Source organism: Elephas maximus, chromosome 23 (assembly GCF_024166365.1).
Source record: "Elephas maximus indicus isolate mEleMax1 chromosome 23, mEleMax1 primary haplotype, whole genome shotgun sequence".
NCBI lineage: Eukaryota > Metazoa > Chordata > Mammalia > Proboscidea > Elephantidae > Elephas > Elephas maximus.
Genome location: NC_064841.1, coordinates 50,957,319 through 50,984,829, shown reverse-complemented (window position 1 = coordinate 50,984,829; position 27,511 = coordinate 50,957,319). Strand labels below are relative to the sequence as shown.

General features: G+C 38.1%; 1 protein-coding gene across 6 annotated transcripts in view; it reads right to left on the bottom strand.

The window, feature by feature from the left end:
- Nucleotides 1-27,511, bottom strand: part of IFT88 (intraflagellar transport 88) — a 240,607-nt gene that overhangs the window by 67,509 nt on the left and 145,587 nt on the right. For all 6 annotated transcript variants that reach the window (XM_049867325.1, XM_049867329.1, XM_049867328.1 and 3 more), the window contains 5 exons: nt 23,226-23,312; nt 18,708-18,894; nt 15,309-15,417; nt 13,420-13,570; nt 11,710-11,825 (listed from right to left, as the gene is read on the bottom strand). In XM_049867325.1, coding sequence (XP_049723282.1) covers nt 11,710-11,825; nt 13,420-13,570; nt 15,309-15,417; nt 18,708-18,894; nt 23,226-23,312 — 650 coding nt within the window. The remainder of the gene's footprint in view (nt 1-11,709; nt 11,826-13,419; nt 13,571-15,308; nt 15,418-18,707; nt 18,895-23,225; nt 23,313-27,511) is intronic.

The following is a 27,511-nucleotide window of genomic DNA, read 5'->3' as shown; positions in this document are numbered from 1 at the left end:
TTAGCTGCTTGAATATCTTCTTTAGTAAAGTGTGTGTTCATATCCTTTGCCAACTTCTTGATTTGGTTGTTTGTCTTTTTGTGGTTGAGTTTTGACAGAATCATGTACATTTTAGAGATCAGGCACTGGTCGGAGATGTCATAGCTGAAAATTCTTTCCCAGTCTGTAGGTGGTCTTTTTACTCTATTGGTGAAGTCTTTAGATGAGCATAGGTGTTTGTTTGATTTTTAGGAGCTCCTAGTTATCTGGTTTCTCTTCGTCATTTTTGGTAATGTTTTGTATTCTGTTTATGCCTTGTATTAGGGCTCCTAAGGTTGTCCCTATTTTTTCTTCCATGATCTTTATCGTTTTAGTCTTTATGTTTAGGTCTTTGATCCACTTGGAGTTAGTTTTTGTGCATGGTGTGATGTATGGGTCCTGTTTCATTTTTTTGCAAATGGATATCCAGTTATGCTAGCACCATTTGTTAAAAAGACTATCTTTTCCCCAATTAACTGACACTGGGCCTTTGTCAAATATCAGGTGCTCATATGTGGATGGATTTATATCTGGGTTCTCAATTCTGTTCCACTGGTCTACGTGCCTGTTGTTGTACCAATACCAGGCTGTTTTGACTACTGTGGCTGTATAATAGGTTCTGAAATCAGGTAGAGTGAGGCCTCCCACTTTCTTCTTCTTTTTCAGTAATGCTTTGCTTATCCGAGGCTTCTTTCCCTGCCATATGAAATTGGTCATTTGTTTCTCTATCACCTTAAAAAATGACATTGGAATTTGGATCGGAAGTGCATTGTATGTATAGATGGCTTTTGGTAGAAGAGACATTTTTACTATGTTAAGTCTTCCTATCCATGAGCAAGGTATGTTTTTCCACTTAAGTATGTCCTTTTTAATTTCTTGTAGTAGAGCTTTGTAGTTTTCTTTGTATAGGTCTTTTACATCCTTGGTAAGATTTATTCCTAAGTATTTTATCTTCTTGGGGGCACTGTGAATGGTATTGACTTGGTGATTTCCTCTTCGATGTTCTTTTTGTTGATGTAGAGGAATCCAAGTGATTTTTGTATGTTTATCTTATAACCTGAGACTCTGCCAAACTCTTCTATTAGTTTCAGTAGTTTTCTGGAGGATTCCTTAGGGTTTTCTGTATATAAGATCATGTCATCTGCAAATAGAGATAATTTTACTTCCTCCTTGCCAATCCGGATGCCCTTTATTTCTTTGTCTAGCCTAATAGCTCTGGCTAGGACTTCTAGTACGACGTTGAATAAGAGCGGTGATAAATGGAATCCTCGTCTGGTTCCCGTTGTCAAGGGAAATGCTTTCAGGTTCTCTACATTTAGAGTGATGTTGGCTGTTGGCTTTGCATAGATGCCCTTTATTATGTTGAGGAATTTTCCTTCAATTCCTATTTTGGTAAGAGTTTTTATCATAAATCGGTGTTGGACTTTGTCAAAATGCCTACTTGGTTGTGGTGAATTATTTTTTTGATACGTTGTTGAATTCTATTGGCTAGAATTTTATTGAGGATTTTTGTATCTATGTTCATGAGGGATATAGGTCTGTAATTTTCTTCTTTTGTAATGTCTTTACCTGGTTTTGGTATGAGGGAGATGGTGGCTTCATAGAATGAGTTGGGTAGTATTCCGTCACTTTCTATGCTTTGAAGTACCTTTAGTAGTAGTGGTGTTAACTCTGAAAGTTTGGTAGAACTCTGCAGTGAAGCCGTCCAGGCCAGGGCTTTTTTTTGTTCGGAGTTTTTTGATTAACGTTTCAATCTCTTTTTTTGTTATGGGTCTATTTAGTTGTTCTACTTCTGAATGTGTTAGTTTAGGTAGGTAGTCTTTTCCAGGAATTCATCCATTTCTTCTAGGTTTGCAAATTTTTTAGAGTACAATTTTTTGTAATAATCTGATATGATTCTTTTAATTTCAGTTGGGTCTGTTGTGAAGTGGCCCTTCTCGTTTCTTTTTCGGGTTGTTTCCTTTCCTGTATTTCTTTAGTCAGTTTAGCCAATGGTTTACCAATTTTGTTAATTTTTTCAAAGAACCAGCTTTTGGCTTTGTTAATTCTTTCAATTGTTTTTCTGTTCTCTAACTCATTTAGTTCAGCTCTAATTTTTATTATTTGTTTTCTTCTGGTGCCTGATGGATTCTTTTGTTGCTCACTTTCTATTTGTTCAAGTTGTAGGGACAGTTCTCTGATTTTGGCTCTTTCTTCTTTTTGTATGTGTGCATTTATCGATATAAATTGGCCTCTGAGCACTGCTTTTGCTGTGTCCCAGAGGTTTTCATAGGAAGTATTTTCATTCTCGTTGCATTCTATGAATTTCCTTATTCCCTCCTTGATGTCTTCTATAACCCAGTCTTTTTTCAGGAGGGTGTTGTTCAGTTTCCAAGTATTTGATTTCTTTTCCCTAGTTTTTCTGTTACTAATTTCTAGTTTTATTGCCTTGTGGTCTGAGAAGATGCTTTGTAATATTTCGATGGTTTGGATTCTTCAAAGGTTTGTTTTATGACATAATATGTAGTCTATTCTAGAGAATGTTCCATGTGTGCTCGAAAAAAAAGTATACTTTGCAGCAGTTGGGTGGAGAGTTCTGTATAAGTCAATGAGATCAAGTTGGTTGATTGTTGTAATTAGGTCTTCCTTGTCTCTATTGAGCTTCTCACTGGATGTCCTGCCCTTCTCCGAAAGTGGTCTGTTGAAGTCTCCTACTATAATTGTGGAGGTGTCTATCTCACTTTTCAGCTCTGTTAAAATTTGATTTATGTATCTTGCAGCCCTGTCATTGGGTGCATAAATATTTAATATGGTTATATCTTCCTGATCAATTGTCCCTTTTATCATTATGTAGTGTCCTTCTTTATCCTTTGTGGTGGATTTAAGTCTAAAGTCTATTTTGTCAGAAATTAATATTGCTACTCCTCTTCTTTTTTGCTTATTGTTTGCTTGATATATTTTTTTCCATCCTTTGAGTTTTAGTTTGTTTGTGTCTCTAAGTCTAAGGTGTGTCTCTTGTAGGCAGCATATAGACGGATCGTGTTTCTTTATCCAGTCCGAGACTCTGTCTCTTTATTGGTGCATTTAGTCCATTTACATTCAGCGTAATTATAGATAAATAAGTGTTTAGTGTTGTCATTTTGATGCCTTTTTATGTGTGTTGTTGACATTTTCATTTTTCCACTTACTTTTTTGTGCTGAGATGTTTTTCTTAGTAAATTGTGAGATCCTCATTTTCGTAGTGTTTGACTTTATGTTTGTTGAGTCGTTACTTTTTTTTGGCTTTTATCTTGAGTTATGGAGTTGTTATACCTCTTTGTGGTTACCTTAATATTTACCCCTATTTTTCTAAGTAAAAACCTAACTTGTATTGTCCTATATCGCCTTGTATCACTCTCCATATGACAGTTCTATGCCACCTGTATTTAGTCCCTCTTTTTGATTGTGGTTATCTTTTATGTATTGACTTCAATGATTCCCTGTTTTGAGCATTTTTTTTTAATTAATCTTAATTTGTTTTTGTGATTTCCCTATCTGAGTTGATATCAGGATGTTCTGTTCTGTGACCTTGTGTTGTGCTGGTATCTGATATTATTGGTTTTCTGACCAAACAATTTCCTTTAGTATTTCTTGTAGCTTTGGTTTTTTTTTTTGGTTTGGTTTTTGCAAATTCTCTAAGCTTGTGTTTATCTGTAAATATCTTAATTTCTCCTTCATATTTCAGAGAGAGTTTTGCTGGATATATGATTCTTGGCTGGCAGTTTTTCTCCTTCAGTGCTCTGAATATGTCATCCCATTGACTTCTTGCCTGCATGGTTTCTGCTGAGTAGTCTGAACTTATTCTTATGGATTCTCCCTTGAAGGAGACCTTTCTTTTCTCCCTGGCTGCTTTTAAAATTTTCTCTTTATCTTTGGTTTTGGCAAGTTTGATGATAATATGTCTTGGTGTTTTTCTTTTTGGATCAATCTTAAATGGGGTTCGATGAGCATCTTGGATAGATATCCTTTCGTCTTTCATGATGTCAGGGAAGTTTTCTGTCAGCAGATCTTCAACTATTTTCTCTGTGTTTTCTGTCCTCCCTCCCTGTTCTGGGACTCCAATCACACACAAGTTATCCTTCTTGATAGAGTCCCACATGATTCTTAGGGTTTCTTCATTTTTTAAAATTCTTTTATCTGATTTTTTTTTCAGCTATGTTGGTGTTGATTCCCTGGTCCTCCAGATTTCCCAGTCTGCATTCTAATTGCTTGAGTCTGCTCCTCTGACTTCCTATTGCATTGTCTAATTCTGTAATTTTATTGTTAATCTTTTGGATTTCTACATGCTGTCTCTCTATGGATTCTTGCAACTTACTAATTTTTCCACTATGTTCTTGAATAATCTTTTTGAGTTCTTCAACTGTTTTATCAGTGTGTTCCTTGGCTCTTTCTGCAGTTTGCCTTATTTCGTTCCTCAGGTCATCCCTGATATCTTGAAGCATTCTGTAAATTAGTTTTTTATATTCTGTATCTGATAATTCCAGGATTGTATCTTCATTTGGGAAAGATTTTGATTCTTTTGTTTGGGGGGTTGTAGAAGCTGTCATGGTCTGGTTTTTTATGTGGTTTGATATCGACTGCTGTCTCTGAGCCATCACGTAGTGGTTTATTCTGTAATTGCTCACTGAGTATTATCTTGTTTTGTTTTTTTTTCAATATACGTGGATGGGCTACTAGATTGTGCTGTCTTGTTTGTTGTAGCCCTTGACTTACTTATGACCTATTACCAGCTGGTTTCGGCTGTTGGCAGATATATATGCCTGAGTCTATTCACTATTCTTGAGTAGAATCTGATTTTGGGTCATCAAGTGTGTGCTGCACCCTAACATCTATCCACCTCGAGAAGCAGTGGTGATAGCTGTGTGCACCAGATTCTATTAGCAGCTGGGGTTCACCCTCCAGGGGGGGCAGGATGCTGACAGGCTTCCCCCAAGTGTCAGGTAGGTGTGTCTCTATTCTTATAGAACCTTGGTGGGAGGGCACTGCAGCTGTACCTTAGGCCCTCAATGCAAGTACCTCTACTGATTGGTAGATGTCACCCTCCTTAGACCCCTAAGGCAAGAGGCTAGGTGGTCTGGGGGGAGCTTCAGCCCTCAGTTCCCTGTTGTGGGTCAGTTAGGGCTCTGCTGAATAACCAGAGATATCAGACCTGGGAGACTTGTTTTTCCAGAAAATCTGCTAAAAAAAAATGCAGTCAGATCCCTATCAGAGCTGACTTCGGATTATGACCGCCACCTTGTTCCCTGTAAGGATGAAAAGTCCGAGATTTGGATCATATATGCTTGGCTGTAGCTGATTCTGGGTTTTTAGTCCAATTAGGGATGGATTTTTGGTCCCTGGGTTTTTTGTGGTTCCTTCTCTCAGGCCGGAAGAATGGGTTAGGAAAACACAAAAAAAAAAAAAAAAGGGAAAAGCAAAGCCGCTGCGGAGCTGGAGCCGTTGTCCCTCTGGCTCAGGAAATTCCAATGTTAATGAAGCCACCTGGGAAGGGCGGGGGAGGGTTCAGAGAAAGAGGAGAGTAGCACCCCGGAATATAGCCAAAGTTGCTTATCTTGCTTGGAATGACTATTTTATCTGAGATTCCCGAGGGGCGTGTCGCCTATGTGTGCTGGCTGTGTGGAGATTGCCCCCCAGGGTCTGGCCCGCTGAAGCCGCGGTCAGATCCTCCGCTGCCAGTCCAAAGCCCAGCGTCAAGGTTCCCCTGCTGGGATGCTGCATTCCCGGCCCCAAAATCAGTCGCTGCCTCCCAGGACTTCTCGTCCCGCCAGCCGCGTCCCCGCGCCGCCTCCGTGGACTGGCTGGGCCCCCTCTTGGGGTTAGTTCAGGGGAGTAGGGCTGTGCCCCGTGCTTGCGCCGTGACAGCGCCCAGTCAAAAGCCCGGCGCCGAGGTTCCTCGGCTGGGACGCTGCACTCCTGGCTCCAAAACCAGTCACTGCCTCCCGGGGACATCTCCTACCAGCCGCGTCGCCATGCCGCCCGTGCGGACCGACTGGGCCCCCTCCCAGGGTCTGTTCAGGGGGGTAGGGCTGCGGCCCTTGTTTGCGCCGTCACAAGATTTTGTGTTCAGCTCCCCTGGGCCCAGACCTAAGCCCGGCGCCAAGGTTACCTGACTGGGACGCTGGCCCCAGGCTCCGAAAACAGTCGCTGCTTCCCCGTATTTGTTCATTCTCCGTCTCTAAATCTGTGTTTGTTGTTCAGGGTTCGTAGATTGTTATGTATGTGATCGATTCACTTGTTTTTCCAAGTGTTTGTTGCAAGAAGGATCCGAGGTAGCATCTACCTAGTCCGCCATCTTGGCCCCACCTTCCCCTTTCTTCTTTTTTGATGTGTGCATCTATTGCTTAAATTGAGCTCTGAGCACTGCCTTTGCTGTGTTCCAAAGGTTTTGATATGATGTGTTTCCATTCGCATTTGACTGTAAGAATTTTTTGATTCCATCTTTGATTTCTTGTAATTACTCAGTAGTTTTTAAGCGGGCTGTTATTCAGTTTCCATGTATTTGATTTTTTTTTTCCTTGGTCTTCCTGTTATTAATTTCTACTCTTGTGGCATTGTGATTTGAGAAGATACTTTGTATTATCTCCATGTTTTGGATTTTATTGAGGGTTGGTTTGAAGCCTAAAATGTGGGCTATTCTGGAGAATGTTCCATGTGTGTTGTAAAAGAATGTGTACTTTGCTGCTGTTGGAGGAGTGTTCTATGTATGTCTCTGAGGTCAAGTTCACTGATTGTGGTCTTTAGATCTTTTGTTATCTTTGCTGAGTTTTTTTCTAGATGTTTTGTCTTTCACCGAGAGTGGTGTGTTGAAATCTCCTACTATTATTGTGGAACTGTCAATTTCTCTTTTCAGTGCTGATAAGAGTTTGTGTTCTGTATTTTGGAGCCTTGTCATTTGGTGCAGATATTTATTATGGTTATGTCTTCGTGATGTCCCTTTAATCATTATATAATGTTCTTCTTTGTCTCCTTTGGTGGATTTTGTTTTAAAGTCTACCTGAGACTAGTATTGCCACGTCTGCTCTTTTTTGGTAGCTGTTTGCTTGATACCTATTTTTCTATCCTTTGATTTTTAATAAATTTATGTCTTTGTTTCTAAGGTGTTTCTCTTGTAGACAGCATACTGATGGGTCTTCTTTTGTAATCCATTCTGTCATTCTCTGTCTCTTTATGGGTGCATTTAGGCCATTTACGTTCAGTGTGATTATTGACAGGTGTGAGTTTATTACTGTTATTTTTCAGTAGTTTTTTTGTGGTGCTGACATTTTCTTTGTTCCTCTGTGCTGAATTCTTTGTGGATTTTTTTTCATTTCTTTTGTTTTTGTACATTTTGTGTTTACAGTTTGTTTTTCTTCTTTATTTTGATGTGTAGGTTGTTAACTTTTGTTAAATTGTTAAATTTACCCTTATCTTCCTAATTACTTGGTATCGCCTTGGCTTCCTCTCCATTTGAAAATTCTATACCTACACCATCCATTCCTTCTTTTACTGTTCTGATGTTGTTGTCATTTACAGATTAATCTCTCTGGTTCTCTGCTGTAAATATTTTAGTTTAGTTTATCCTTGAGAGTTTATTACCTAGTTGGTATCTGGCTGATGAGGTGGTGCATCCTAGATTCAGGCTGTTGTCTGATTTTGTTGATTTTATAACTGAAGGGACACCCTTTAATAATTTTTGTAAGTTTGGTTTGGTTTTTACATATTCTCTTAATTTCTTTTTATCTAGAAATGCCCTAATTTCACCATCATATTTGAGCTAGACTTGTACAGCACATATTATTCTTGGCTGACAAGTATTTTCCTTTCAAAGCTTTACATACATCATTCCATTGCCCTTTTGCCTGCATGGTTTCTACTGGGTAATCAGAGCTTACTCTTATTGCTTTCCTTCTCTATGTGATTTTTCTTTTTTCTTGAACTGCTCTCAGGATTCTTTCTCTGTCTTTGATTTTAGTTGAGTGTGATTATGATACACCTTGGTGATTTTATTTGGGGTCTACCTATATGGGGTTCATTTAGCTTCTTGGATGGTGAGTTTTTCATCTTTTGTGATATTAGGGAAGTTTTCTGTTGGCAAATTTTCAATGATCCTCCCTGTGTTTTTCATTTTCTCTCCTTGTTCTGAAACTCGGATGATCCACAAATTTTTGCTTTTGATTGTATCCCACATCATTCTCAGGGTTTCTTTTTTTCTCTGATTTTTCCTCAAAGTGGTTTCCAAAGATTTGTCTTCAGTTTTGCTGATCCTGTCTTCCATTGTTTCAAACTTGCTCCTCAAACCTATGACACTGTCCATTTCTGAAATCTTGTTTATATTTTGGATTTCTAATTGCTGCTGCTGTGTGATTTCTAGTTGCATGTTTGACATTTTGCTCCTGTATTATTTTCCTGAATTCTTCCATTGTTTTGTCTGTCTTTTCCATGATTTTGTCTATTTTCTCCTTATTTTTGTCTGCTTTTTTCCTTCATCTCTTGGACAGCCCTGACTATTAGAGATTTGGATTCCCTATCAGGTAGTTCCAATACCTTTTCTTCTACCAGAAGGTCATCTGGTGTTTTATTTTGGATGCCTACTGGAACCATCCTGTCCTTTTTTTTTTTGATATTGTCTGCTGTCTTCAGGACATTTGGTAATTACTTTCTTTGTTTACTGACTGTAGATTTGTTTGTTTCGTCCCGTGTTTTTATTTGGTTATGTTTGGGCAGGTGGGTTGGGTGTTATTTGTAGTTTGTTCCTCTGTGGGCACGATACTTCTCACCACCTTTTCCAATGGGCTGGGCCAGTCGCTCAGCTATGGTAGAGCAGGGCAGGTCCTGTGGATGGGGGACTGGGGATGAGTCATTTGTGGCATGTACTGGAGCCAACAGGATGGTACCAGAGGGCAGTGCAGGGCAGGTTCTGGTGGTCTGCACCTGTGCTACTCATGGGTGCAATGCTCAGTGCGAGGCACAGGTAGGCAGTAGGAAGGGCGGAGGACATGATGTGTGGGGCTAACTGGATATGGGAAAGAAGAGAAAGGGGAGAAAGAAATAGAAGCCAAAAACAAAACAAACAAAAAAACCACTGCTGAGGGAGCCTGCTATTGGAGTGGCACAGGCCTGGGGATGGTGTGTGCTGGTGGCCTTCTATTTGGGTGCTGTGGCACAGCTCATCCAGCATGGACAGATAAAGCACATGTGGCTAGGTGTTCAGGAGAAAGGAAAGGGAGGTAAAAGAGAAACTGGAAAAAAAGAATGGCATACGCTGTCAGGTGGTCAGGAGAAAGGAAACAAAGGTAGACAGAGGTAAGAAACCGATAAAGAAAAAAAAAAGATGTTCGGGGAGAAGGAGACAAAGGAAGGTAGAGAGATACAAGAAACCAAGAAAAATAGAAAAAAGAAATGCCCCAAAGGAGCCCACCAGAAGCAGCTCTCCAACTGAGTGGCGCTGCACAGCCTGTCAAGGAGTGGAGATGGCACACAGCACCGGTGGTCGGGAGGAGAGTAAGGAAGGAAGGTGGACAGAGACAAGAAACCAAAAAAAGAGAAAAAATGCCCTGAGGAAGCCCACTGGTGAGGTGGCACGGACTGGGGAAGGGGTTCCTCAGCTAAATGCTGCTGCACAGGTCGTCAAGAAGGAGCAGAGATGGCACAGGGCACCAGGTATTCAGGAGAAAGGTAAGGAAGGAAGATAGAGAGAGACAAGAAACGAAGAAAAAAAAAAATGCCCCCATGAAGTCCACCTGCATGGCGGCATGAACTGGGGAAGGGGATTCTCAGCCAAGCAGCACTGCACAGCCCATCAAGAAGTAGTGGAGAAGGCATACAGCGCCAGGTGTCTGGGAGAAAGGAAAGGAAGGTAGAGAGAGACAATAAACCACAAAACAAAAACAAAAACAACCTGAGGGAACCTACTGGCTTGGCAACACAGACCGAGGAAGGGGTTCCACAGCTGAGCAGTGCTGCATAGCCTGTTTAGAAGGAGCGGATATGGCACATGGCACCAGGTGTTCAGGAAAAAAGAAAGGAAGGAAGGTAGAGAGAGACAAGAAACTAAGGGGAAAAAAAGGCCCCAAGGGAGCCCACTGGGTAGGTAGTGTGGACCATGGAAGTGGCTCCCCAGCTGAGTGGCGGTACAAGGCCTGCCAGGAAGAAGTGAAAATGCCACACAGTGCCAGGCATTCGGGAGAAAGGAAAAGAAGGAAGGTAGACAGAGAAAAGAAACCAAGAAACGAAGAAAGTAAAAAAATGCTCCTAGGGAGCCCACTGGTGTGGCAGCGCAGACCAGGGAAGGGGATCCCCAGCCGAGTGGCACTGCACAACCTGTCATGAAGAAGCAGAGATGGCACATGGTGCCAGGTGTTTGGGAGAAAGGAAAAGACGGAGGTGAGAGAGAAAGAAGAAGCCAAAAGAAGCCGAACAAAGCAACAACAGCAACAAAAAGGGCACTGAAGAAGCCTACTGTTGGAGGCAGGGTGAATCCAAGCAGCAGGGAGCTGGCATCCCCCTGGCGAAGAGACTGCAGTTGGCTGGAGAGTGGTGGAGGCCACATACAGGGAAGATGGGTAGGGGATGGGAAAGTGTGTATCCCTGGTTACTGGGTGCTCTGTCTCCTGCTGGGAGCACTGTGAAGCTGCTTTCCATTACTCCTTGTCTACCATTCTTTGTGGCTGAGGGGTCCAAAATGGCGAATCTGTGCTGCTGATAGGGGACCTCCACTCTGTAGCCCCCCTTGTTCTCTATTCTCTGTCAGTTTCTCATTCTATTCGGTGCTTGGCTGAGTTCTTTATCCCTTCATTTGATGCTCAGGGTTCCAGGGTTGATGTTTGTATCTGTTTTAGTTTTCCAGGTCTTTGCTGTGGAGGAACAGCATGGTGGTTCTGTGTATAGCACCATGTTGGCTCCCCTTCTCAGTATTGCTTTTCTTGGTTTACATTTCATTTTTTCTCTAATTTTCAAATTTTGTATTGTGATGTATAATACATATGGATAAACACACAAAACAGTGTAGTTTTTCATAAATTGAACATGCAGGTAAGCATAATCGAGTTTAAGAGATAGAACATTGCCAACATCCTAGGTGCCTCCTTCAGCCCCCTTGTAATCACTACCTCTCTTTCCTCTCTAAAGGCAACTACTATCCTAACTTACAACACTGTAGTTTTTGCGTGGTTTTGAACTCCATCATGAGTAGAATCATATAGTATGTATTCTCTTGTGTTTGGCTTCTTTTGCTCATTACTATGCTTATAAGATCCATCCTTTGGTTATAATTTATTGTAATTGCTATAAAGTATTGCATTGTATGATCGTAGTATTATTTATTTCTTCATTCTACTATTTATGGGATATTTCCAGATTGTACAACTCTTTTCTACTAGGACTCTCTTGGTAATGAAACTTTGTCCTAGGACTGGAATAGTCTCAGTTTCTGATGAGTAAAAGAAATAATAGTTGTTTGCTGAGATGTGAATAACAAAAATACATAAAGTACCTTAAAGAAGGTATTTTTTAATTTTATGCAAAGGGAATATTTATCATAATAAAGACCACGTAAAATGGAACATAAGAAAATGGAAATAGTACGTGTATATTCATTAACATTTTCTCTTGAAATTAATATGTCTACTACAAATTATTCAAGGGATAAAAAAATTCTCAACACAAGACATTTAACTAAGTATAAAAAATACTTACTGGATAAGAGAAGCTCTTTCAAAGTACTGAATGGCTTTTTCACAAAACTGTGTGTCAATGTAATAGGCTCCTAGCCACTCAATGACCCCAATGTTAGAAGGGAAATACCTATATGACTGGAAAAAATATGGAAATTAATAATACAGCTTTGGTGGAAATATATGATTTACTTCTTGAATGTATTAATTTATCCAATATGAAACTTCTTACTAAAAAAAGTATGAGCTGTCAGATGTACAAGTTTTAAAACTGTAAGATTTTAAAAACTTGAAATCTGTTTTAACATATTTTCAGACTATCTATAAATATCGTTTTGATGTACTGCTATATGATCTGTGAGTCAAATTAAATATTTAATAGAATCAATAAGGGATACAAATCATGTTTCAAGAGAAAAATAAATTTGTAATTTTTATTTCTTAATCAAAAGCTAACTGCGTTTTTCAAGAATGCTTTATATTATTTTAAATAAATCCTCATACATTTAAACACTAGCAAGTATTTTTAAGTTCTAAAAATTAAAAGGGTTACTGCCACAACAAAAGACAACCCAACTAAAAAATGGACAAAAGACTTGAATAGACATTTCATCAAAAAGATATATAAATGGCTAATAAACACATGAAAGGATGCTCGATATCATTAGTTTTAAACCTGAAAAATCAAACCCACTGCTGTCGAGTTGATTAAGACTCATAGCAACCCTATAAGACACAGCAGAACTGCCCTGAACGGTTTCTAAGGAGCAGCTGGTGGATTCGAACTGCTGACCTTTTGGTTAGCGGCCGTAGCTCTTAACTACTGTGCCACCAGGGCTCCTCATTAGTTAGTTAAAAACAAAAACCCACTGCTGTTGAGTCAATTCCGACTCATAGTGACCCTATTAGAGAAATGCAAATGAAAATCACAATGAGAAACCACGTTACACCAACTAAGATGGCTATTATCAGAAAAAATGGAAAACAGCAAGTGTTGGCACAGATGTGGAGAAACTGGAACCCTTGTGCATTTCTGGTGGGAATGTAAAATGGGTCAACAGCTATGGAAAACACTTTGATGGTTCCTCAAAAAGTTAAACATAGGATTACCATATGTCCCAGCAATTCCCTTTCTAGGTATATACACAAACAACTTGAAAGCAGGGACTCAAACATGTATTACAATTTTCATCACAGCATTATTCACAATAGCTGAAAGGTGGAAACAACCCAAGTGGCCATCAACAGATGAATGGATAAACAAAATAGAGTATATCTATATGACAGAATATTATGCCACTATAAAGAGAAATTCTGATGTGCTGTAACATGAATGAACTTTGAAAACATTATGCTGAGTGAAATACGTCAGCCACAAAAGAACAAATATTGTATGATTCTGCTTATATGAAATATCTAGATTACCCAAATGCATAGAGACAAAAGTTTATTAGTGCTAACCAGGAGGTGAGGGAGGAGGGAATGAGAGTTATTGCTGAATGAGTACTGAGTTTCTGTTTGGAGTGACACAACACTTTTGGAAATGAACAGTGGTGATGGTAGCACAACATAGTACATGTAACTGATGGCACTGAATTATACATTTAAAAATGATTAAAAAGCCAAGTTTAGTGTTATACATATTTCACCATAATAATTTTTTTTTTAAACGCCTGCTGCCTTCTTTATAACAATATTAAAATGTGGAAGAAAAGTAAGATTATAAACCTACCTCATAGTAATACTGAAAAGCTTGGGATTTATCTCCTTCACCATCATATAATTCTCCTAGTTTAGACAAAGCTCTAGAATCAGTTGGAACAACACTGATCAGTTGCATCAGCCATTCAATAGCTTGATTTGGATCCTCCATTAATTCATATCTTGTGCAATGTCAGTTAAGGGTAATACATTTTTTCTAAATTCATTAATCAATAAGCAAACCTAAAAAAAATTACAATAAAGTTATTTTTTAGCCTATAGTAATTTGCCACATAACGCTATTAACTCCGGGTTTCTTCAGGAGAAGGGATGGAAAATGTAGTAGTACTGTATACAGCATTTTTGTTCCCTCCATACACATTGCTGTTCCTTTTGCTTCATAACTATCCATTAAGACCAACTCTCAAATTCCCAGTAGAATTAAGTTAGCCACTTTATTTAAAGCACTGCTCAAAATTGGCCCTTAATAAAAATTCCTGAACCTGTCTTTAATTATTCCATCTCTCTTAACATGCTCAGCGTAGTAAGTGAATAGTTTTCATGTACTTTTCTTGTTAGTTTTCCCTAATTAGATTATAAGCCCAAGGGTAGGGAGTTCTTTTTCTCAAGTTTCCCCTAGTGCCTAGCAAGTCTTCTGCATACATTGATAGTTTATTTACACTAATATTTACTGACTACTTACTACTTATTTTCATATTAGATCTCTGTGAAACCAAAACATTTTAATCCAAAGCTTCAATAAAAAAGGAGGACTTTCTGTTTTTAATGATGATAAGTCTGATTAAAAACAAATGAACAAAAAAAAAAATCTGATTATTATAAGAAAAAATAAAAACAAGGAAAGGTATTCAAACAATCCCAAAAAGATCAATTGCTTGACTGGATCAAAACTGATCATGAGCTGGGCATAATCAGATCCTGGTAATAGCAATTTTGGAGAAATTAAGTGGAAAACAGGACAAAACAAAACAGTAAAAGGAATAACCATGAGGTTATATGCTATAAAACTACAATTTTCATTAAAAATTTTTGTATCTATTCTGCCAAAAGTACTCTACCAAAAACATAGTAGATAGTATTTAAAATTATTAGCAGTACATAGCACAATATACTTTCTCTAAACATATCTGTATAAAATTTATATCAATATAATGGAAATGTAAAAATCTACATAAGATTAACAATTCCCAATGTTGCTGTAAAAGCTTATTAAAATAAGAGAAATTAAAGGGTTTTTCAAATAGCGTAAAAGATATTAAAAAAAAAAAAACAAGTTTCTACTTTTCTAACCAAGGGCCGGGAGAATAAAAACTAAAGAAAGCTAAGAGTTGTAGAAGAAATTAACATGAGAGTGATGTTTCATATTTCTATATTCCCCAGAGTTCTAAACATAATACTGGTACATACACTGCACATCAGTAAAGGACCACTAACTTAACAGAATGAATAAGTGAATTCATATAAAGTACTGAATAATTCTAGAGAGTCATATTCATTATACTTACATGTCAGCTATAACAAATAAGATAAATTATCTAAACACAATCAATAGTACTAATTACTAATGAAAAATATTTTCCTTTGAATTAATTAGTAAGTTCTTTCTTCAGAGATCCCTGCTTTCAAGGAATAGCTTATGTATACTCAAAGTGCCATACTCAAGTACTTCAGCTGTTTCCAAAAATTAACACTTTCAGCCTTTAAATAATTCTTCCTACGATACAAACTATCTTTTAAAGCAGAATCCCTCAAATAACATTTTCATCACATATTAAGCTGGTAGTTAGGTTTTAAAATACTATCTTCATCAATTAATTCATTGACTTTGCTTACTTAATAACATATAATTCAATCACCCAGTGAATTAATAACTGCATCTAAGTTTTTCAAATAAGATACACATTTGCTATCTGGTAAAGAACTTGGGCACTGTTTCGTAGGATTGCGTGAAGTTTCAGGAAACAATCCAAAGCCTCATCTAGCCGGTTTAGCTTCTTATAGGTAAGGCCTTAAAAAAAAGAAAAAGTTATCAGCATTATCATGGTTAGTAATTTACTCAAAGAAACAGAATATATCTCGAAATATGTAAATATCCATCCAGAAGAGAAAATGAAGATGAACTGAGAAATTTTGTTTAGAAAGAACAATAGAGGTGGAAGAAGGTTTCCTTGACAGGTACCAAAACATGCTACAAAGCTTCAGTAATTTTAGGAGTGTGATGGTGGGGCGGGAATAGACAAATAAATCAGAAGAACAGAACAGTTTAGAAACTGACTCAGTTATAGAACTTAGTTAATGGGCATGTAAAGCGAGTGGGAAGAAGGGACAAGTCAATAAATGATGCCAGGACAATTGAGTACACACAAATCAAAAACTTTAGTTTCCTATTTCATAAAAATAAATTGAAATTTTATTTTAAAACTAAATAGAAAAAAACAAAGTGTACAAGTATGAAAAGAAAATACAGGGAAATAATTTTATAATCTTTTTTGGGGTAAGGGGAAACCCTGGTGGCATAGCGGTTAAGTACTACAACTGCTAACCAAAGGGTCGGCAGTTCGAATCCACCAAGTGCTCCTTGGAAACTCTATGGGGCAGTTCTACTCTGTCCTGTAGGGTTGCTATGAGTCAGAATTGACTCAATGGCACTGGGTTTGGTTTGGTTTTGTTTTGGGGTACGGAAAGAATTCTGTCTTAGCTAGTACTGCTGTAACAGAAATACCACAAGTGGATGGCTTTAACAAACAGAAGTTTATTCTCTCACAGTCTAGTAGGCTAGAACTCCAAATTCAGGGCTTCAGCTCTAGGGGAAGGTTTTCTCTGTTGGCTCTGGAGCAAGATCTTCACCATCAATCTTCCCCTGAACTAGGAGCTTCTCCATGCAACAGCCCCGGGTCCAAAGGATGCGTTCTGCTCCTGGCACTGCTTTCTTGGTGGTATGAGGTCCCCCTGTCTCTCTGCTTGCTTCTCTCTTTTATATCTCAAAAGAGATTGGCTCAAGACATAATCCAATCTTGTAGATTGAGTCCTGCCTCATGAACATAACTGCCACCTCTCTCAACTCATTAACATCATAAAGGTAGGATTTACAACACATAGGAAAATCACATCAGATGACAAAAGAGTAGACAATCAAACAGTACTGGGAATCACGGCCTAACAAAATAGGTACACATATTTTTCGGGGACACAATTCAATCCATGACAGCTTCCTAAAGCAATAAACAAATGAAGCCAAAATCTTAAAAATGTCAAATGTGACTATGTAAATACTAAAAATTTCTGTTTAATAAAAGAAGCTATATAGTTAAAAGTTGTGCAATAGACTAGGAAAAAGTATTAAAATGTATAAAGAGAATAAATAAGTACATATTCACGCAAGCAAGTTCCTACTATAAGGCCTTTGCTCTTCTCTTTCCTCTGCCAGAAATGCTCTCTTCCTAGATATATAACAGTCCTTCCCTCGCTTCCTTCAAATATCACTTTAAGTGTCTTCTTTTCAGTGAGGCTTTCCCTGATTTTATCTAAAACTGCTAACTCCTTTGTGCTTCCTCTGCCCCCAACTCTCCCCTATTCTCAAAGGTTGGCAGTCAAGTCTTTTTCACCCTTCAAGAGGAGATAAGAAGAGTCTTCTCTGGAAGGAAAGATAAAATTGACTGATCAGCAGTTCGCTACCTAAATATATCTGCTGGATCATCCCATAGTGAGCTGCTGGTGCAATAATTTCACTCTTGTACTCTGAGATCCCAATTAGCTCTTTAACTGAAAACTCTTAAATATAAGGAGACAACCAAGGATCCTTAGACATCTGAGTACTGGGTACCTTGCTGATAGTATAAATAAGGTACATGGCACCCCTGTGTGGGTGGGACCATGCAAAAAAGGTATATGAAACCCTAACAAGGGGATTGGTCAGTTTTGCCACCCTGCTAGGCTTAAAAGAGCAGTCAATCCCAGAGCAGAGAAGGTCTCAACACCACCAAGAAAGAAGAGCATTAAGAAGCTCCTGGAACCAGGAGACTGAGAGAGAGAGAGAGCTGTAACACCAAAGACGGCGAGAAATGGTGGCAACAGAAGTAGCAGAGGCAGGAGACTGGCAGGAAAGAGCGTGATGGGCTTCCTCGCCCATGGAGTGAGAAAGCTGAGTACCTTCGGGCAGGAGGCTTGCTGGTGGAGTAGGGTGGAGCTAGGTTTGCTGACCCAGAGAGCTAGAGCTAAGTGCCTTCTGGCCAAGGCCTCCTGGCAGAGTGGGGTGCCTATGGGCACTTATCAGCAGAGCTAAAAGAGCTTTTTAACACTTGCCTGAGCAGGGCAGAGACTAGGCGAAGGGGTTGAGAACCAGAGAGGGGTGTGCCTGTGGCTGAAAAGAGGCTGTCCCGATAGAAGAACTGTATCCTGAGCATTCCTGAACCTGAAATGTAACCTGTTACTTCCCTAATAAACCTCATAATTGTGAGTATTGTCCGTGAGCTGTCTATAGCCATTGCAATGAATTATCCAGCTCACAGAGAGGTAGACAGTGCTGTAGAAGGGATGGTTGGTGTCAGAATTGGTAAAAAGGTTGGAGGGTAAAGGGATGTCTTACCTCCACCTCACAGTAATCAGCCTTGGGCTGATACTGATGGTGATTCTTTCTTCACCTCATGAAGTTACAGGAGGTTAGACACCGCCTCCATGCCATTTTTACAATAACCCAAGAAGTACGAAACAATGCTGCATCAACACGTGTTTGCAATATTACAGAAATATGAACATGAAGGAATTATACCAAATTCAGAAGGGAATCTGACAAGCAAGGAAGGGAATCAGATAGCGGTGACCATATAACTCTTCTAACATTTTATTAAAAATGAAATCTGAAGTAAATATTGCAAAATGTTAACATGAGTTAAATCTGGGTGGTAGGTACATGGGTATTTATTTCTTCTGTGTAATTAAATTGCTCATAATTAAAAACAAAGAAAAGAAGGCTGTTTTTCTTTTCCACTAATTAGTTTGGCAAAAGTTGAAAAGAACGGTAATATCCAGTATTAGCAAAGAATTGGGGAAATCAGTCAGTCTCACATACTATGGTGGAGTTAAGGAACTGGAGAAACCTTTAAAGAGGGCAATATTTATCAAAATGTTACATGTGCATACCTTCCGAATCATTAATTCCATTTAAAACAATCTATAATCTTAGCGGCAGTAGCCTCCTTTTCAATTTTTTGTTAGAAGTTAACTCCTTCTAATAAGCTGGAGCTCTCTGCGCTACTGCTGGTCATCTGCAAAAAGCAATTTTTACCTTGTTTCACTTACCAATATTATAAAGTGCTTCTGTACAAGAAGAATCATTTCTCAGAGCCTCCTTATAGAATTCAGCAGCCTTCTCATAATCACCATTTGCAAAAACTGTATTTCCTTTATTTGTAAGAGCTGATGGATTGTATCTATCAGAGTTCACAGCTAAATCAGCATAGCTGCTGGCTTGTGCAAATTCATTTTCCTAAATAAAGTACAAAATATATACAAATGATTTCAATTGTATCAGCTTTCTATATTTTGTCTTTTCTGATGACTGTTATGAGATTAGATATGATAAACAGACTAAGAACAGATACGATAAACAGGAACAAAATATTTTACATATCTTGGTCTTAAGTTTATTCTACAAAAGATTTTTTAATCAAGCTCATCTAACCCAAGTTTGTTATAATTGACTTCTCCACAGTCTCATGGTTTGGTAATAACTATATTTATATGGTAAAACTTACTAAAGCTGGAACCTGTGTAAGGTGAAAACCTGTCAAGAGAAGGGAAACTCTAATATCTTCTTCTAAAATGAGTGAAAGGAAAGTGTTAAGACTGTTTTGTCAACAGCGGAAAATTTGCAAGACACAGAAAAACAACGTAGTCCTGTCAAGTTCCAGCTTTCACAGGCTTCACTGTATGTAGGCAGGTCCATTTTAATGCTCAATTTCATGTCATTATTTACTGCAGCATTGTCCATCCAAAGCCAAAAACACTGAAATATTTATAAAGGCATCACTATCCTTCATGCTCCCTTATCAAATTTGTTCAGTCACATACTAAGTCTTTCCATTTCTAGCAATCAATTGTTTTCTGTCTCTTTCCACTGTCAAATTCTTGGTCCAGGACCTTGCCAGCATTCACCTGCACTTTTTCACGTAACCTATATACCTTTAAGTGTTTTAGTGGTTTGTGCTATGTCAACTTTAACTGCATGGCTCTTTAGAGTTGGCCAAAAGAAGGGCTTCTGTGAGATTTAGCAGAAGTGAAGCAGCAGCGTTACCTCTGAAGGTCTTTTCCCATCAACAGATGCACTAATGCTGAAATGCCCCAGGGGTTCCAGGTTATCTTTACTCACCTATACTCCACTTCCAGCTCTCCTTCCCCACTGTGCTACCCCTGCTGATCAACAGTGACCCAGATTTGGTGCTTGGCTGTGACTCACAGATGAGGCAGCTAAAAGAGGCAACAGCTTTCCACAGGCCTCTCCATGAAGTCCCTCTTTAGTTCCCACCTTGACAGATAGAAAGTGGCTGGCTCTGAGAATGACTGGTAACTCCTCAGATACTGGACCGTCTCAGTTACTGTCTTCTGGACCTTCACTTCCATAGTTCCTTCTGCAACTGTATAAGATTAAATTCCTATATCCTTTCTCCTATAACACTAATAGACACTGTTTGCCTCATTAAGCTTTTTTAAAAATTGAGATATAATTCACCCTTTTAAAATGTAAATTCAGTTTTTTAAAAAATAATTTGAGGTAAAATTCACATGACATAAAATTTATCATTTTAAAGTGAATAAATCAGTGGCATGTAGTACATTTACAATGTTGTGCAACCACCACCTCTACCTAGTTCCAAAACATTTCCATCACTCCAAAATACAATGCTTTACCCATTAGGTAGTCATTCCTTATTTCCTCCTTTCCCCAGTCCCTGGCAACCACCAATCTACATTCTGCCTCTATGCATTTATCTATTTTTCATATTTCATATAAACGGAGTCATACAATATGTGATCTTTTGTGTCTGTCTTCTTTCATTTAACAAAATGTTTTGGAGATTCATCCATGTTGTAGCATGGATCAGTATTTCAATCCTTTTTATAAATAAATAGTATTCCATTGTATGTATATACCAAATTTTGTTTATCCATTCACCCACTGATGGGCATTTGGACTGTTTCAACCTTCTAGTTATTGGCAGTAGTGCTGTTATGAACATATGTGTATATGTACATGTTTGGGTACTGTTTACAATTTTTTTGGGTATATACTTTAGAATTGCTGGATCATATGGTATTTTTATGTTTTGCTTTTTGAGTAAGCTCCAGGCTATTTTCCACAGCAGCTGCACCATTTTACATTTCCATCAGCAACATATAAGGGTTCCAGTCTCTTCATATTCTTGTCAACACTTATTTTCCTTTTTTCTGATTATATTCATCCTAGTCTATTCAAGTCCTTTCCCCATTTTTAAATTGGGTTGTTTGTCTTTTGTTGTTCAGTTATAAGAGTTCTTTATATATTACGGATACTAGACCCTTATCAAATATATGATTTGCAAATATTTTCTCCCATTCTGTAGGTTATCTTTTCATTTTCTTGCTAGTGTCTTTGCTGCGTAAGTTTAATTTTGTGATGTCCTATTTATTTTTTCTTTTGTTGCTCATATTTTTGGTGTCATATCTAAGAATCCATGGAAACCCTGGGAGCGTAGTGGTTAAGTGCTATGGCTGCTAACCAAAGGGTAGGCAGCTCAGATCCACCAGGCGCTCCTTGGAACTCTATGGGGCAGTTCTACTCTGCCCTATAGGGTCGCTATGAGTTGGAATGGACTCGACGGCACTTGGTGTGGTTGGTTTTTTAGCTAAGAATCCACAGCCAAACCCAAGACTGTGAAGATCCCCTGATGAGTTTTATTGTTTTAGCTCTTAGATTTAGGTCTTTCCTTCATTTTGACTTAATTTTTGTGTATTGTACAAGTCAGGGGTTCAATTTTGTTCTTTTGCACGTGGATATCCAGAATATATAAAAAACTTATAACTCAGCAACAAAAAGACAAAGAACCCAGTTTAAAGATGGGGAAAAGACTTGAAAAGACAATTCTACAAAGAAGATTAACAAATGGCCAATAAGCACATAAAAAGATGCTCAACATCATTAGTCATTAGGGAAACATAAACCAAAATCACAATGAAATACCACTTCACACCCACTGTTCTTGTTGTTGTTAGGTTAAAATCCACTACTTTAAGTATGCATGCATCTAGTGTTTCTATAACAGAAATACCACAAGTGGATGGCTTTAACAAAGAGAAATTTATTCTCTCATAGTCTAGGAGGCTAGAAGTCCAAATTCAGGGTGCCAGCTCCAAGGGAAGGCTTTCTGTCTCTGTCGGCTCTGGGGGAAGGTCCTTGTCATCAGTCTTCCTCAGTCGAGGAGCTTCTCAGTGCAGGGACCCCAGTCCAAAGGATGCAATATTCTCCTGGCTCTTGTTTCTTGGTGGTATGAGGTCCCTCACGTCTCTCTGCTCACTTCTCTTTTACATGTCAAAAGAGAGTGACTTAAAACATGATCTAATCTCTTAGATTGAGTCCTGCCTCATTAACATAACTGCCTCTAATCCCATGTCATTAACATCACAGAGGTAGGATCTACAACACATACGAAAATCGTATCAGATGACAAAATGGTGGACAATCACACTACACTGGGAATCATGGCCTAGCTAAATTGATACACAGTTTTGGGGGATACAATTCAATCTGTAACAGGTGCCATCGAGTCTGCTATGACTCAGTGACCCTATGTATAACAGATTGGAACACTGCCAAGTCATGCATCATCCTTACAACCATTCTGTGTTTGGGCCCATTACTGCAGCTATTATATCAACCCATCTCTTGAAGGGATCCCTCATTTTTGCTGACTCTCTACCAAACATGATATCCTTTTCTAGTGATTGGTCTTCCCTTATGATGTGTCCAAAGTAAGTAAGACAAAGTCTCGCCATTCTCACTTCTAAGGGGCACTATGGCCATACTTCCTCCAAGACTGATCTGTTCATTTTTCTCTAAGTCCAGGTATATTCAATATTCTTCGCTAACATAACAATTCAATGCATTAACTTGTCTTTGATCTTCCTTCGTCAGTGGCAAGCTTTCATATGCATATGAGGTGACTGAAAAGACCACTGCTTGGGTTAGGCACACCTTAGTCATCAAAGTGGTTATCTTTGCCTTTCAACACTTTAAAGAAGTCTTTTGCATTAGATTTGCCCAGTGCAAGGTATCATTTGATTTCTTGACTGCTGTTTCCACGGACACTGATTGCCAGGTACAATGAAATCCTTGATAACTTCAATTTCTTCCCCATTTATTATGATGTTGTTTATCAGTCCAGTTGTGAGGATTTCTGTTTTCTCTATGTTGAGGTGTCATCCATACTGAAGGCTGTAGTCTTCGATCTTCATCAGTGAGTGCTTCAAATCATCTTCACTTTCAGCAAGCAAGGTTGTGTCATCTGTATATCTCAGGTTGTTAATAAGCCTTCTTCCAATTTTGATGCTACATTCTTCTTCATACACCCTGGCTTTTCCTGCGTAACTGCTTACTGTACTCACGATTTCCTTTTGGGAAATGTTTCTGAACCAGAAAGAGGCAATGGCTGCATAATATCGTGAATGTACTAAACGTCGCTGAATTGTAAACTTCAAAATCGTTAATTTTATGTCATGTGGATTTCACCTCAATAAAAAAAACAGCACACAATCAATTATTAGTTGTAAAAAAAGAAAACTTACTAAATAATACAGGAATGAAAGGTTGGTTGCAGCAGCACTTTTCACTCTACTGTCTTTCTTTTCAAACATTTTTAAGGTCTCTACAGCCTAGAAATGAAATATACGAAAGTTATTAACATTGTAGTAAGACAGCACTGGAATGGTCCCTTTGAAAAATATAAAAACAATATGGTAAACATTTTACTTATGGTACATACAGTAACCACACATACTTAGACTTTACCCACCCAGACACATGTTTTCATAAGAAAGTAGTTAATTTATAAGTTCTTCCAATTTACATTAAATGCTAATAAGATTCTGTAAATATAAAGTCTATACTTACATACCCACAATAATTTCTTAGCATGGCAATATGTTACTGTCAAAGAAGGAGCTTTACTATTAGATCTGGAATAAGTTATTCACTCTCTCTTAATCTGTTTCCTCCCCTGAGAAATGAAGATACTAATGGCTTCCTTGCAAAACTGCCTTGAGGATTAAACTTGGAAAAAAAAAAAAAAAAAGATATAGCATGACCCTTAAGAGATGAAAAAATCTATCTGCATTTGCACCTATCCTCTCCAATTTTCATCTCATTGACCAAAGGCCAATCCTTGCTTGCTTGTTCTGTATCTTTTCCCTTCTTGCTTTCTCGGGGCATTTCCTCTCTCCTACATCACCAAGCACTCCAAGAATACAAGCTTTTCTGAGTATCCCCAATCCTTTATAAACAAAATGGATTCCCTTTATCCTCACATCCCCTTCAGCTACATCCTCATCTTTCTTCCCTCTTTCACAGCCAGGCTTCTCAAAAGAGTTGTGCCTACTTCCTCACCTGCCATTCACTACTCAAGTTACTTCAATTTGGCTTCCATCCCAACCAGCGCACTGAAACTGCTCCATGCTATCAACTCCAGTACATACTTTTTTCTGTTTTCATGTTATTCAATCTCTCAGGGGCAATGAACAAATTAAAATACTCTCTCCTAGAAATATCTCTTCTGTTGACTTTTGTAGCACTATATATTTCAAGGTTTTCTTCCTCTCTGGCTTCCTTTTCAGTGTCTTTGGCAGATTTCTCATCTTACCAGATTTCTTACCTCCAAATGTTGGAGTTGACCAGAATTTGATTCTAGACTCCTTTCTCTCCTCATACTTTCCTTACGTAGTCTTATACATGACTTTAAATACCATATACATGCTGAAAGATCCCACTTTTTAAAATCTTTAGCCCAAACCTCTCCTCTGAGCTACATATTTGTTGATCAAAATGCCTTTTGATATCACAATCCAAATACAGATATTAAAATCCACTACTTTAAGTATGCATGCAATAAAGGACAAATGACTTTGGCTTCTACACTAAGAACAAGTCAATAATTCCATTCGTCACCATAATTCTACAAATTAGAACTATAAATTAAAAAGATGTTAAAATAACAGGGAAGACAGCTTGAGGTGGTAAGAACACTGGATTAGAAGTTGTCTCTTGTTTCAAAGTCATAAAGAATTAATATTAAACAATAAACTTTCGTGATGTTTTCTTTATAAAATAGGTTGGGTATAATTAACTCTTAACATCCCTTCTAGTGGTAACATTCCAATCTTTTATATAGAATATGCATATTAATAAGCATATTTAAATTTTACAAAACCAAATAAAAAAATATTAACATTCATTCACAATACTTGTGCCAAATTTTCATAATGGTTGAAAACAAATGTTGTAAAGTATATGCATTGTTATATTTCTAAGAAGCAAGTTTTTTCACTGGCAATATAGTAATTTGAAAAAATAAAAGCCATAAAATGTATTTTGGTGGTACAAAAGGCAAGCTATTACAAAAATTGGCCCCAATTTATCTAATATTTTAGAAGAGGGCTATATTGTATGCTGCAGGGTAGAGAGTAATGGCATGAGGATCAAGACACCTGGTTCAAATTTCTACTGTAATTAAATAGCAGAATTACTTGACATCAAGTAAAATTAAATTTGTAATTATAATCCCAAAGCTGGCTGATCCTCATCACAGCCCAAACTCAGATGATTCCCTCTCCTATTGAACAACCGTACCCTCAATATACAAGCTTGTTGAAGGTAAGGCAAATGTCTCATGCATGACTGCACCTCTCCCAACACTGGAGTTCTTTGAATGGGTGCTCATCTCATAGAATATTTGTTAAATGCTAAATTTACTAGGGTCTATTTATGAAACTAGTTTTATTTATTTTTTTTTTATTTATGAAACTAGAGTTTATGGCTACAAACACATCATACATTTCCAGTTCTATGGAATTCTGTAAAGAACCAACTGAAGAAAAAGAATCAATTGAAGAAGAAATGCTCCTCCTATTTGGACACTTGAAACTTAAAAATCTTTTTTTACAAAGTTAATCTGTAAATATATTACACCAAGCTTAAAGTTATGTCAAATATTTTAAAATAAAGTTATTTCATTTCTGTATTGCCATTTTCATGAAATTATTTCATTTTTCATATTTTCTGTTTCCATATTTTTATTCCATTTTATTCTTTTAATTCTTATTTCATTTCTAAAACAGTCACTGAAAATTTTAAACTGAGAGGAAAACTCACCTAGAAATTCAATATTCCATTAGCATGTAAGCTCCCTGAGGGCACGGATATTTATGTGTTTTCCTCACTGATCAAAAAAAAAACCAAACCCAGTGCAGAAGAGTTGATTAGGACTCATAGCAACCCTACACGACTGATAGAGCTAGAAAACTGCCTGGCACATCATGCTCAGTAAGTTTTCTAAAGGAGCATTTTCCTTTCACAGAAAGAAAAAAAATCCAGAATTTAATTTCACTTGAATTTTTAAAACTCTCTGCATGGACTGAATTATGTCCCCCCCAACAAAAGGTGTGTATCAGTTGGGCTGGGCCATGATTTCCAGTATTGTGTGGTTGTCCTCCATTTTGTGATTGTAATTTTATGTTAAACAGGATTAGGGTGGGATTTTAACACCCTTTTTTTTTTTTACCCAGGTCACATTCCTGATCCAACTTAAACGGAGTTTCCCTGGGGTGTGGCCTGCACCACCTTCTATCTCTTGAGATAAAAATGAAAGGGAAAGTAGCAGAGAGACAGGGGGACATCATACCACCAAGAAAGCAACACGGGGGCAGAGCACGACCTCTGGGCCCAGTGTCCCTGCACCTGAGAAGCTCCTTGACCAGGGGAAGATTGAGGACAAGAACCTTCTTCCACAGCCAACAGAGACAGAAAGTCTTCCCCTGGAGCCCACATCCTGAATTTGGACTTTTAGCCTACTTTACTGTGAGGAAATAAATTTCTCTGTGGTAAAGACATCCACTTGTGGTATTTCTGTTACACCAGCACTAGATGACTAAGACAATCTCCTTTCCCTATTTATTTCCCCATTTCAACTTTTGTAAAGTTTCAAGGTATTTTAAAATGATTAATCATTGTAAAAGTTCATCAACATCTTAAAAATCCTTATTACCAAGATGAAAAATTTATTTTAGATATTAATGTTATTTCAAAGTTATGAATATAGTTCTAGTAAATACATGCAGCATAGATAAAAAAAATTAAGAGAGAGGAAAAAGTAAAAACGTAAGAAGAAATAAAACTTATGTTTGGTAACTATCATTTAGAGGGAGCAGCTATATAAAACCTCCATCTATGTTTTAACAAGTTCTCCAGGTGATTATGATACACATTAAAATTTGAGAGCCACTGGAATAGAATAAATGGTTAAAAGCTCAGACCCTACGGGGTTAAATCCTGACTCTGCCATATAATAATTCTGTGACCTTGGGCAATATACTGATTCTAGCTATGCTGATGGTAAGTGGGTACAGAGTCAATATCAACTGTGATGATAAAATGATGTAATAATGTATTTAAAACAGGACCTGGCACAAAGTAAAAGCACTCAGTAAATGTTGTTGTTGTTGTTAGGTGCCGTTAAGTCGGTTCCGACTCATAGCGACCCTATGCACAACAGAACGAAACACTGCCCGGTCCTGTGCCATCCTTACAATCGTTTTGCTTGAGCTCATTGTTGCAGCCACCGTGTCAATCCACCTCTTTGAGGGTCTTCCTCTTCTCTGCTCATCCTGTACTCTGCCAAGCATGATATCCTTCTCCAGGTAATGATCCCTCCTGACAACATGTGAGACGCAGTCTCGCCATCCTTGCCTCTAAGGAGCATTCTGGCCGTACTTCTTCCAAGACAGATTTGTTTGTTCTTTGGGCAGTCCATGGTATATTCAATATTCTTCGTCAACACCACAATTCAAAGGCATCAACTCTT